The sequence below is a fragment of the Motacilla alba genome, chromosome 4 (assembly GCF_015832195.1).
Source record: "Motacilla alba alba isolate MOTALB_02 chromosome 4, Motacilla_alba_V1.0_pri, whole genome shotgun sequence".
NCBI classification, from domain to species: domain Eukaryota; kingdom Metazoa; phylum Chordata; class Aves; order Passeriformes; family Motacillidae; genus Motacilla; species Motacilla alba.
In genome coordinates, this window is record NC_052019.1 from 43,772,030 (window position 1) to 43,785,289 (window position 13,260).

A 13,260-nucleotide genomic window follows, 5' to 3' on the forward strand; every position below is an offset into this window, starting at 1 on the left:
GGAAGGAGAAAGAAAGAGGACAGGGCACACCCAAGTCCCTCCATCTTAGAACTCCTGACCCCCATGTACAAAACCTGGACCCCTGCGTACAAGGCTTAAAACCCCCCTGTACAGCACTCAGAAATCCTACCCTTTACTTCGTGACTACTTCTACTATACTATCTAAACTTGTGTGTGTGTGGCTTGTAATTCTTCATACAGAGTTAGTAACTTGCTCCATGGGCTAAGATCAAAACCCCACGTGTGTCTTTGGCTGCATGCCATGGTCTCAGAGCCCCCTGCCAGCGGCTCTGGCCATCCAGGGCACCCAGAGGAGAGTCCTGGGTTCCGACAGAAAGTAAAATTATTTATATGGATTACCACATAATGGGTGGTTGTAGGGTTTTTTCAGGTTTGGCTTCATCTTTGATTTTGTCTAATGATTTAAAAGTTAAGACACTTGAAATCCTCTGACAAAGGGACTTTTTTCATCATTCCGCTACTTTATAGGAAATCTGATAGCATTGTTTTAACAAATTGGCCAGCACCACTGAAAAAAGGTGTTCTGAGAAACAGAATTGTTATATGTCAAACGTGAATTTACTGGTGCTGTAAGTGCACATGCACTGAAGACCCATTTTGATACACCACCTAATCCTGCTTAGTGACCAAAACCCTAATGTGCAATGTGTGTAATTTATGGCTCAATATGGAGGCAGCATTTGGTAACTGCAGTATCTTGTATTTGCTTATGTAATAGATGTGCTTTGAACTGATGGCTTAATAGACAAGAATCTCTTCTATCAGGTAAGACCCTGGCAGAGGTTTTGCCAATCTGCACTATATAAAGCTGCAGATTTTTTTGACGTAGAGCTTTCTGCCAGGCCTTAGAAGAGGCTTCTTTCTCTAGAGCTGTAAATCAGGAATGCTCTGCATTTGAGCTCTGTCCAGTTAACTGAAAGATGTTCCAGGTAGGATGCTGCTAGCTCAGTGGTTTGGTAGAGTTGTGGCCAAAACTAAATGATGCTTACTTATTTCTTTAATTTCTACACCCCCTTTTAAAACATATCCCTGAAAGACTTCACTATTAGCTGAGTCATTTTCAGTTTTTAAATTTCAGCTACAAATGTCTGATTTGAGTCCAAATGCACAGTGCCTGACTCATCTCATAGAAGAGGCAGAGTTAAGGTGCCAAAGCTTTCCTTCTTGCTAACATTCCTCCTTGCTGGAACTTGTTCTTGAAGGCATTATCTTCTGAGTTGCTTTTCTGTCACTTGCATATACTAGTGTTGCTTTGGTGTTTTTCATCTGTGACAAGAGCTTAAAATTAGGATCTTGCTGTGTTCCTGGTTGAACCTATTTAGACAGCTTATAAAATCAGCCCATTTACTTGTGAGAGACTGCTGAGCAGAGAAGTGCAAGAGGCATAAAGAAATTAACCCTAAACAAATGGGAAGTAAAGTATAATATAATTATTAATAAAACCTGAAATTGTTATTTTTTGCTCCTCTTTATTCTCATGTGTTTCTCAGAGGACTTAGTTAATATTGTTTGGGAAAAGGGATCTTATTTCAACATATCTTTTTTTTGTTGTTGACTCTTTTTTGGCAGTTATTCCGTCAACCTTGTGCTATTTGGATGGTTAAAAACCTTCTTGCTCTGATTTAACTACATATTTTAGTGTCACCTGCTGGTTTACATATAATAAAAGTTAAATGGGGAAGAAGGAATTGATGAGTATTTTAATGGTATTTTTGGCCCCTTCAAAAGCAGCCATGTTGAAAACAAAATTTAATTTTGCTAAAAAAATTTTAAAATTTAAGAAACCCCTAACCCCAAAATCTCATCCTCTCCCAATAACCTTAGCAGTCTGTCAGAAGCCCATAAAGTCTTGTGCTCTGATTATAACTTGAATATTTGTTTTAAATACTTAAATGTTACTGTGAAGACCTCAGAGGATTGAAAAGGATGGTATATGTGGATGCGTATCATTGATCACTAATAGGTGTGTGCAGGCCTGCAGTGTCAGGGAAAAGGTATATTTTAATTTACTTCTATAGAATTTATTTCTTTGCTGAGCTCTACATTGCTTTCTTTGTAGCAATGGCAGCCCAAATGTAGAGTTTCCATTCCCCTCCCTCTTGTTGCAGCGCCATCCTTGTTCAAGGTCTTCATTCTCAGGGACCTGTTTTGGTCCCTGGCCATGGTCTGAGCTGGATGAAGTAACAAACCTGATAAAAAAACAAGTTCTCAGCCCTCCCAGAAGCATCGAGACTCCGTTGTTTTCCCAACAACCCCATGAATTCCTGTGCTATATAGTTGGAAAGGCACTAGAAGCACTTCTAAATGAGGGAAAATGGGAGATTTTGATGCCTGCTGTCTCTGTTACTCTGGAGGAGAGCCCATGTCCTCTGCATTGCTGGGTAATCATGAATACTTGTTTGAAAAAGAAAAGAAAATAATTTGCTGGATGCTGACAAAGATCTTGTCAAGCTTCTCATGGGATGTATATTTTGAAGAATGGAAACTCAGATTTTCAGGGCAGGCAACCAATAACAAGTGTCTGATCTGCACATGGTCAAAAGTCAAATGTAGAGCTGCCATGTTTTTTAACAGAGCAAGATTTCTCCCCTGACTTCCAGTGCTGCTGGACCTGAGCTGCCAAGAGAGAACAGGAGGTCCTGAGGAGATGACTTGAGATTACCATGAAACTCAAGGTGTTGAGCTCAGTGGGACCAAACACTGGCACAGGTTGCCCAGAGAACTGGTGGAGTCTCCATCCTTGGAGAGATGTAAAAGCCACCTGGACACAGTCCTGAGCAGGATGCTCTTAGGTGACCCTGCTTGACTAGAAGGGTTGGATGAGAGACCTCAGAGGGCTCTCAATCTCAAACATTCTGTGGTACTCATGAATTTTCCTTCCCCAGCCTGTGGCTGTGGTTGCACATTCATAAGACTTGTGTTCTTTTGTCACATATCAGAAGCAGGGGACCATTGGCTAGCACAAAAATTTTCACTGTGTTTAAGTATTCTGGGGATTTAAATTTATAATTGTGATTCCATATAATGTACAACTTCATATGGAAAAACCTCTTTAATTTTTCAGTTTGGTTTAGAATATGTTAATCCATTTTGTTCCCATTATATGTTGCCATTGGATAATAATGGCTTGGTTTAATTTGTGACATTATTTTTTTAGGAAATTGTCTTCACTGTGGAAAGCTGACGTGATATTATGGTGAAACAAAACCTGCTATGTCCAGCTTGACATTTTAGGTCTGGCTGTTTTCTGTATTGGCTGATGTGTATGGAGGGAAAGGAAAGGAATTCACCTTGGTTTTGAGTGTAGATGCATTGAAAAAGCACTGTTGATTTATGCCATACATTCAGACAGGTTTTTCAGTATTCCATTGAAATTTCAAGACTTTCAGGAGAGAGTGAAATAGGGTTATTTGTCTGTAAAGATAGATTCATTATGTTATTTTTTCACAGCTTCCCGCTACTGATCTGCTCAACTGCCAGGTGCAAGCAGCCACTGATGTCTGATAGTTAATAAGCATTTGCTAATTTGCTAATCAGCTACTACAGAATGCAGCTAGGGCCAGACACAGTAGTGACAGCATAGCAGCAGCTGATCAGGAGTCTTGGAGGTAACTGGTTTTCTCCTGGGAGGGGAGCAGAAAGAGGGCTGGTTAGCTGCCTGATGGTAGCTGTGATCTGAGACACTGATTGTCTGTGGTTAGCAGTGGTGACTTTCTCATTCCAGCATAAATGGAGCAGCAGTGGTGTGATCTGGAGCTGAGATCAAGTAGAGAACTCCATTTAAAGACTTCTGAGCAAGCTGTAGACAATGAACTTGATCAGATGCAGTGAATACCACTGAGTGGCTTCTGCTTCCCTACTAGCTTTTGTCTGATGAGATAGAACAGGGACACTGCTTTGCTACGGTGCTCTCTGCTCCCCATTTCACACCTTGTCTTTGCCTTGAGAAATTCCCAGGCCAGCTGTCTCTGGGCTGTCTGGCATGCAGATGCCCTTTTGCAAAACTATGAATTCGAACCTGCCCAGAGGAGCTCTTTAAGAGATGTTATTAGCTTAGTTAAAGTCAGTTTGACATTCTTTGAACAGACGTGTTATGAGAGGCTGATGGTCTGTATTCCTGTACTTCTGCTTAGAACTTGAAATTCATCTCTGCCCATGCACGCATGGTTTGTTTTCAAATGCTCACAAATGAATATTTTATTAGGTAGCTGTGGCCAATTGCTGCAGGATGGCCTTTGATAAGCGGCGTGGCCAAGCGGCGTTAGCTGTGTTGGCAGAGCCCTCTGCTGGGAGCACAGCCTGTGCCAGCAGCAGTCGGTCCTGCGGCCAGTGCCACCCGCTTCTCCCAAATGCCATCAGCCAGACCCCTCTCGGCTCTGTGGTGTCCCACCAGCTGCCTGCTCCAGTGGCCAAGGGGTTTCTCTTCATCCCACAGACCCTGTGGAGCTCACTTGACTTTTTTTTTTTTTTTTTTTTTTTTTTTTTAGCAAACCTGGTGGTGCGCTGTAAATGCTTATGTGATTTTAGGTTTTGATTTGCAAAATACAGTGGCTCTTTGAGACTAATAAAGTTAGCCAATTACAAAATGTTTTCCTGATCCTAATCAGCATGGGAGAACCACGATGAATTTCAAAAATTGCATGTATGGATTCCAACCCTGCATGTAAATATATTTTTAAAAAAAGTACTGCTTAGTAAAACTAACTGGTCTAATTGGGCATACAGGGGGACATTCCTAAATCAAGAGCCACAGCTTTCCTTTGTCATTGGACAGTAATGCTTCTGCTATTCAACGTTTTAGAGGAAACAGCTTTTGTGTGATAAAATACTAACTTATTGAGCATGAAGGAAAAATGTTACTACTCTTCTCTAACCTATTATGTTCAAAAGCCGGGTAAGGACTACTAGATGCATTGCCAAACCAGAATGTGCAAAGAGATATTTTCATCTGGTTAGGTCTCTAAAGTGTTGATATAATACAGGCCAATAACTCTACTGCAGGAAATCCAGCTGTTTGAGATTGTTGCACAAACAATGCAGTAGTAATAAAGGGTCTTTTTTTCTTCTTCACATGCTGGCCAGAGCTTTTCACTTACCATTGATTTGAAACACTCACAACTGTGCCCAGTATTTTATCTTCATTAAAACAAAAAAGGAGAACATGTACCATGGCTTAGAAAAGGCTGTTGCCTGTGGTGGACAGGCCCCCCTTCTGATGAAGCTGGAGAGTGGTAGCAAGTCAAAGGTAGTCATATTTCTGTGTCATGTGATTTGTCTCATGATGAAGCTTTCCTTGACATAGACATATATTTTTTCAAAAGCTAGATTAACCTTCCTGGCCTATATTTGAAATCACCAGTTTCACCTTTGCTTTGAACTTACTTGCTCAATTGCTGGGGTTCAGCAACACAAAACAGCTCTGTTAGGAGCCCCACCATGTGAGTGGCATGATGGAACTCCTTGCTGCAGGTTGTTGTGTATTCCCAAATATTATTCAGAAAGCAATTAAACACACTTGTGAAAGGAAAAATCACCAGTATGAGGAGATGTAGATATTGCTTTTGAAAATTCCCCATCTACATCCAAGGGAATGGGCAGGACGTGCATGGCTGTGTCTATTCACCCTCCTCCTCCTGACCCGTGTGTGAAGGCAGGATGCTGAAATAAAGGGACCCCTTAAGGAAAGGTCTGGTTTTGTTGTGGTTCCTGTCACCCTCTGCTGTTAGCTGGAGGAGCTGTGGTGGGGGGAGGACCAAGCTCTTGGTAGTGGATGGGGAGTCCAACCCTCCTCCTGCACCTTACAGCTGTTCTTTAAGGGATGTTTTCAGATGAACCTTCCATCTTACCTGCCATCCAATCTGGCATTTTCCATGGCCCAGTGCCTTTCCTCACCTGTAATGAGAGTTTCACTGGAGGCTTATTACAATTACACATAGGAGGCAGCACAAAGGGTTTTTTTTTTCTTCTTTCGTGACAGCTTCTTCTTCCTGTTTTTCTTACAGCATTTTGGTTAGAGGCTTTAATTCTCTGGCAGATGGTATACAGTATGTTTTTCAAACCCTCTACCTTTTGGGTCTAGGATACACTCTGTTCTCTGACTGCATAAAGCTGCTAAACAGCTATTTTTCTGATTTCTGACTTGAAATTCCATTCCATTTGTATTGCATAATGTCATAATGATTCAGCTTTGTAGAATTCTCTCTTACTTCCATAGGTTATCTTGTCCCATGCTTTTTTAAAAATACTAACATGCAGTTTTAATCCTGTGCTGCATCAACCCTTGTGAGTTGTCTCTTTTAACTTAGAGCTTCAAATATAAGTGTTGCTTTAACATTACTCGTGGTTATCTCTAATCTCAGAGTCTCGTAGCAAAATCTGTTGCAGAGTTCATCCTCTTTTGTCTGTGCTTTTTATTTCAAGCGTGTATTTCGTTGCAAAGTGGCAGATGATATAATACCTGGATTTTAAAAAATAATCCGTGCTTTTCTAAAGAACTTAGTGAAGTGTAATATTACCATTCAGACAGGCAGGTGAGAGCCTTGGAGATCAGTAATTTGTACCTTTACAAAAGCCGCACTGCCTTGCTTTGTCTTGGAATTTATTATGCTTCCCAAGTATAATGTGACATACTGAATAGGGCAGGGGGTGGGGACATTGTCTTCAGCTGACATGCTGTTATCAGCGGGACTGTGTTTCTGGACACAAGATTTCGCAGTCATTGGTTGTCCAAAGAAAGCCTTTCCATCTGAGGATTGGACAAGAAGATGCGTCAATTTGCTGCCCGTCTCCAAGGTACTGGTGATGCTGCCTCCACAAGCTGGCTAACGTCACAGCTCCATCACCCAGCGGGGTGTGGGCTTTTTTTCTCCTCTTCTCTGTTTTAATTCTGTATTTGCTTCCTACTGCATTTCTTAATCTGTCTTCTGCCAAATGCTAACAGCATGATATTTTGCAATCATTTAGGTGAATACAAGAAGGACGAACTCCTGGAAGCTGCTAGGTGAGTGCTGCTTAGAATATAAAACATATTTTGGGGGTGGAAGCAGGCGAGGAAAAGAGGTTTTTAAAATAGTACTGTTTTGTCATTGCCTTTCCATGAAATGCTGCAAGCAAACCACTTAATTAGCATAAATCTCTTCAGACTTTAGTCTGGTACAAATGTAAAAGCCTGTTTATGTAATTGAAATCCCCCACTATGGTGGTTATAAGGTTAATATTGAGTTTTTGGTTTAAGCTGCTTAAATCCTCTTTATTGTTTTGTGACTGTTCTTTTTAGGGGCAATTTAAATATTGGAATCTTTCTTTTCTTTGGGCTTTTACTGCTACCGTAGGATGTATTTTGAAAATAGGTTTTATCAGAAAAGAGCATAAGGAAGCCTATACAAAAGGTGTAAAGTTCAATTGTAAACCAAAAAAGGTGCTTTTCATCCTTCCTTCTGACTGCACAAGACCATTTTATATAGCCTGTTAACCCTTCTAAAAAAATTTCTGGGTATTGCTATATAACTGTTTCAAATGTTATGGGCCATATGCGATGAAAATATGTTAAATTCTGAACATTTATTTTGACAAATGGCTTTCAGAGGATCTGTAAAATTAGAAAAAGGAAATGCGAGGTTAAGGAGAGAAATTGAGGTGGTTTTGTACGAGCTTTTGCAACACATTTAACTGCTAATGTAGTATTCTTTTTTGTATTTACCCTTGGTTTTGAAATGTTCAGAAGATTCTTTAGCCATCCAATATTCTCCCTGCCACAGTACAAATTTCAATATACTATACTTTGCAAAATACTTGCTAAGGAGATGGATATCAAAGAGCTCTGCCCTTTTCCCACCCTTTCCATAATATTCTCCTCATTTACAGGAGTGGTAATGAAGAAAAGCTGATGGCTTTATTGACTCCTTTAAATGTGAACTGCCATGCAAGTGATGGGCGTAAGGTAAGTTAATACCTGCTTTATTTTTCAATTATTTAAGAAAGGCCAATTTAAGCATAGATGTATAAACTAGGAGAATGTATGTGGGGGGGGGGGGAACCTGTGATGCCTTTTCACCATGAAATTAAACATTGGTATACCTGACACTGGCAGCTGTGACAGATTAAGTCGGCAGACATGGGTTTTGTGTGTATCTTTTAAATGTCAAACCCTGGTCTACATGTAAACAAAACTTTAAGACCTTTTGTAAGAAAAACAAAATGTACTGTTGCAGATTGATAAAATAACTAAGGGAAGAAAGTTATTATTTGTATTTGAACATTGTCTGGGTGAGGTGCTTGGTATTCAGCTTAGCTCCTAATACACTGCCACGTAGACTGGCACTGTATTGCTATGTTTAACACCTTCTGCATTTTCTTAAATTTGACATTATTGTTTTGACTTTCCCTGGCAGAGATGTTTGAATGAGTTAAATTAAGAATTAGGCTGAAACTGGAGGAGGGAAGAACATACGGAGTGAGAAGTAGATCCTATGATTTTGATGTTTTAGATTTCGAGATGATAGTCTGTCTAGACTGTTGATTTACAAATGTTGGGTTGTTGGTTTTTTGGTTTGGTTATTTTTTATTTTTTTAACTGTGTACCACAGTGTTTTTAATATGTATCTGTTAAAGTGTTTCACCTGTAACAGTACATCTCATTTTTGGAGAGAAAAACATGGGAGTGTTTTCTTTTATAGTTTTTTAAAATTTTTGATGGAGCGTGTTGGAGTATAGTATTAATCCCTGCCCATCCCTAACCTGTTGTGGAACAGCCCAGTTCCACTGAAATCGGTAAAGATGGGCTAGTTTACACTTCTGGTTAAAAGGCATGTTGTTACCGAATATAAAAAAAAATACAGCTCCGTTGTATAAAATTTCCTGGTATTTATACACATTTTTAAATGTTTCTCAGTTGTAATGTCTACCATACGTACTATGTGATGGAAAACCCAGACAGTTTTTTGCTTATTTACATTTATCACTAATTGAAAGTTGATGTATCTTCCAGGTTTCGAAAGCAATTGATTTTATGAGCTGAGGACAGGCAATTGAACAAAGGCTGTATTTAATTTAGCAGTGTTGAAACTGATGAAACACTCCCCATATTTTAAGATTAAAGATATTGCCCATATTTCTTGAATTTCCTTCTCTTATTTCAAGACTTTGCTGTTCAAGTAAAAGTGTATTTAGGTATTAATAGAGCCCTGTGTTATAATTAAATGGGGTGGTGTACAGCAGTGCATTACTGAATAATTCAGCCCCCATCACTATTGATCTAAGGCCAAATGCAGAGATGACTTCTGTCAGCAGGGCAAAGAATGAGCCCTTGCAGATGTTTTCTTGAACATTTTTCACTTCAGTGTAAAAATAAAAAAAAATTACAAAGCTTTAAAAATTCATATTGAGATAGCAGAAAGTGAGATAGCAGCCTCTGAATTAGTTAGAAAATTTATGCCGAAAGCTTGGAAAGCATATTGCAGTTAAAGCTCCTGTGTGTGGACACTTGGAAAATATGTTTGGTTGGTTGATTGGTTTTTGGTAAGTGCACTGGTTTTTGAAACACCTTTTAAGATGCCTTGCCATTGATATTAATTAGCTTTTTTAAAATTATGTCTACCACATAGGTACAGGAAGGTTGGAAAACCTTCCTCTAAACCTATGGAAGGTTTACTAATGCTTTGTAGTAAGCATCCTATATAACTTTTAAGTATTTAATTTGTAAAGCAAAGTGTTCAGGTCTTGGTCTAGTGCAAGATCATTTGATCATTTTAAGCTGTGCTGCAAATTAAGTGAGCTTGTAAATGGAAGTCTCCATTGGTGTAGCTGCCTGTAGTTCATCTGTGGTGATTTACACTAACTGAGGATTTGTCCATTTTGGAAGTTGCTTTTTGCATTCCTTTATGCTTTTAGTAATTATTTTTTTGCAGATCTTCTGAACATTCAAGCCTCAAACTTAGGACAGCATAAGGCCACAGTTTTAATGCAGCTCTCAGGGCCAGGAATGCAGACTCTGCGGATTGGCCCGAGATTCTCAGCATCATGCTTGTTCTGCAGTACAGCTGTACCCACAAACTCTTCCCTCAGTCTGCTTACCTCTTTCTTCAGTCTGTGCATTCATTGATTGTCTGAGATGTCCAGCTCTAGTCCAGTGATAAGGGAATACTTAGCTGTGTGGGTGAAGAAATTGAGTTCCAGTACTGAATGGGTAATAATTTTTTCTGTATTAGCAGATGGTAATATTTTTTTCCCATGCTTTGGGGTGCAACTGTATGCAGTTTAGTTTTTTCCCCCAGGGGGATTTCTCTGTGTCTCATGCATACTAACATCTGGGGTTCTGGATTTCTCAAACACCACCTGTGCTGTGAAGTCATGCTTTATAGAATGGGTAAAAGGAGTGGAAAACTCTGACAGTATCTTGCTTTTTTATTTCCAACCTTGGCTGGTTTCAAAAAAGATTTATTGCATTCTGGGTGCTGCTTGCAGCTTTTTTGAAAAGTATTGACAGCCAGCATCTGATTCCTACTGGACAGGATTCCATGAAACTAAACCATTTACATCTGGTGCTGATAACCATTGCTCCATTTGTTTATTTAGGATAGAGGTCAAGACAAATAGGAATGAAAACTGAACTTCCTTCTTCCCCTCCAGAGTCACAGTTTGGGTAGGTTATGGTCATTGTAGAAATGTTCACATTACTGAAGATTTTCAGCTGTTGTCTGAAGAGGGAATATATTCTGTGTGGCTTCTCTTTCCATTATCTTCTGGAGGGAAAAATGAAGAAGTGTGCAAAATAAAGAGCAATTTTAAACATCAGCTGAAGTCCTCCTGCATACCAAGGATCATGGTAGTTTTTGGGAGTTTTGATGACCAAGAAAATCAGCAATAATATCTCAGGAACTGCGATTTCATTGAGCTAGGTAATGATTGATTTTTGTGCAAGTACTGGCTTATGGGCATATTGAGTGTCTGTCAGGGCACAAATAATGTATAGTGCAGAGCTATATGGTACTGTGTAAGCAAATGAGTATTACACAAGGGTGAATTTTACAAAACCTGTTTTTTTAAAACTGTCTTATTTGTTTACTTTTTAAAAAGCAATGCTTGAGCTGAAATATAATAGTGATTTTTCATGGCAATTAGTCCTGCTTTGATGTTGGTGTTTTTTAACAGGAGACTGGAAATTTGCACAGTTGTTACGATGTGGTGTTGTGTGTAAGACAATATTTACATGTTGCATCATTTCTGTTTACATTGCCTCACCAAGTATCAGGACAGAGCTTAGACATGGTGCACAGCACCTGCGTATTGCTGTGGGTCTGAAATTTCCCTGCATCCTGCCTGTGAGTTCTGCTGGTCTCCTTGGTCTTTACGTTATCTATAGAAGTAATGACTTCTAGAAGACAAGCTTGTGGTGTTGGTGTTAGCAGATGGTAGTAAATTTCACACTGTTAAGCCGAGGCATCAATTTATGTGTCTATCTGTGTAAAGGTACATAGGCTTTAGAGCCCCTGTTATTTTCCCTCAAATATTTTCCTCTGGGGTTGTCTTTTTCAAGACTTAGTTATGAGTGAATTTCCAAAATATTTTTTTGGACTATTTAAAATCACCGTGTTCCTCTGCTGGAGATTAATGCTGTCTTACTTCATCATGGAAGCTGGATTTCTGACTTGTTACAACAGTCTCTGCTTGCCTAAATCAGTGGCAAGAGATAGGTTTAAAATTGCACATATAATGGTTGCAGGTTGAGTAGAAGCACTTAGTCCATCTATTTCCTTCAGGAAGCTGATGTGAACACTTGAAAGCTGTTTAAGGAAGAAATTGATGTTGCCTCCATTTTAAAAATGCAGAAGTATCTGAGCTGATAAGAAGGGATTGGTTTCAGCAATTCAGATAAGAACTCTTTTCTACAAGACACTTCCCACATGACTAAACATAGCTTTCCAAAGTGATCTGCATCCAGCTGACATGGTAGCTATTAGCAATAGGAGGTTGGATTTTTGGTTGTACATAATATCCTGCTCCTGCACTGCATTATGCACACTCAGATCATGTTGGCACTAAAATACTCAGGTGTTGGTTGAATAAAACCTTTTCTTATGCAAGGGAATCCAACTCCTCTATTTAGGAGTTACCCAAAAACCAGTTTGTTGGGTGGTCTTCTCGAGGTGCATCTCTTGAAGTGGAGCAAATAGCTAATATTTTGAGGTCGTAGGACCATAGAAAAGTCATTAACTGAAAAATAAAACACTTGCTTTGTACCTTGAAGTACAAAGTTTCTGTTGCAGCTGCGTTTTCTATTTACATTTTGTATCAACCATATGTAAAACAGAGAATACAATGGCATTACCTATGACAGCGTGATCTCAGGTATTAGTTCAACTTGAGACAGGAATCGCTACCAGAGGGCAGCACAGAATGCAATTCCTCCACAGCTGCATTGTTTTCTGTCCTGCACCTTCCCTCCCTACTTCCTTCTTTGGAAACTAGAAATATTATTTTTGCAACAGGTGAATCAAGGATCCTGCAACAACGCACTTCAGTTTTTCCTTGCATGGGACCATCCAGTACTGTGGATAATGTAGTGATCCCCTGGGAAGAAAAATAGGCAATTAATTAAAATGCCATTTCTATCATGCATGTGGTCCTACCTCACTTATTTGCACTGTTGCCTTCTGACTTGTAGTGTTTCTTTGTTTATTCCCAGTTTTCGGTCCTTAAGAGCTGCCAGTACCAGTCTTTGGTATTTTGCTTCTGCAGTGCCTTTGTTGTTACCTTTCCAAACTAGCTGTAGACAAGGCTGCATCCAGAATACCAGTAACAGGCCTTTTCATTAAATTTTATGAGTCACAGGTGACATACTTGCCTCTTGGGTTTGACTGAGGCTGTTGCTTCAGCCTGTTCTTTCCTGCCATAGGGATATTGGTTTTTCTCACGCATGGCCTCATTCTGGTTCATTGGCACAGGGTTCAGATGTAAGAAATCCAAATCTGAGAAGGTCTGCAATGCAGTGCTGAGAGGCAGCATCCTTGGCCTGAGGTAACCACTGCAAAAGATCTTGAGAACAAAGTGCCCCTCAGCTTTTGCTGTGGGGCATCCCTGATACCAGGTAGCATTGGTAGTAAGTCGTAGTTGGATAAAATTGTGGATTCTTTCTCTTGCTTCCTCTCTGTCTTTCTCTCTATTGAGAGATCAGCCTGTAAACAAAGGGCTGGTAAAGAGAAATTAAATTCTAGCAAGATCAGGTGAGTTATGTCTCCTCTT

At 39.7% G+C, this 13,260-nt stretch overlaps 1 protein-coding gene across 1 annotated transcript in view; it reads left to right on the forward strand.

The window, feature by feature from the left end:
* TNKS (tankyrase) overlaps positions 1-13,260 on the forward strand; it is a 130,147-nt gene that overhangs the window by 59,512 nt on the left and 57,375 nt on the right. Inside the window, exons 4-5 of the mRNA XM_038136513.1 lie at positions 6,985-7,021; positions 7,885-7,960. Coding sequence (XP_037992441.1) covers positions 6,985-7,021; positions 7,885-7,960 — 113 coding nt within the window. The remainder of the gene's footprint in view (positions 1-6,984; positions 7,022-7,884; positions 7,961-13,260) is intronic.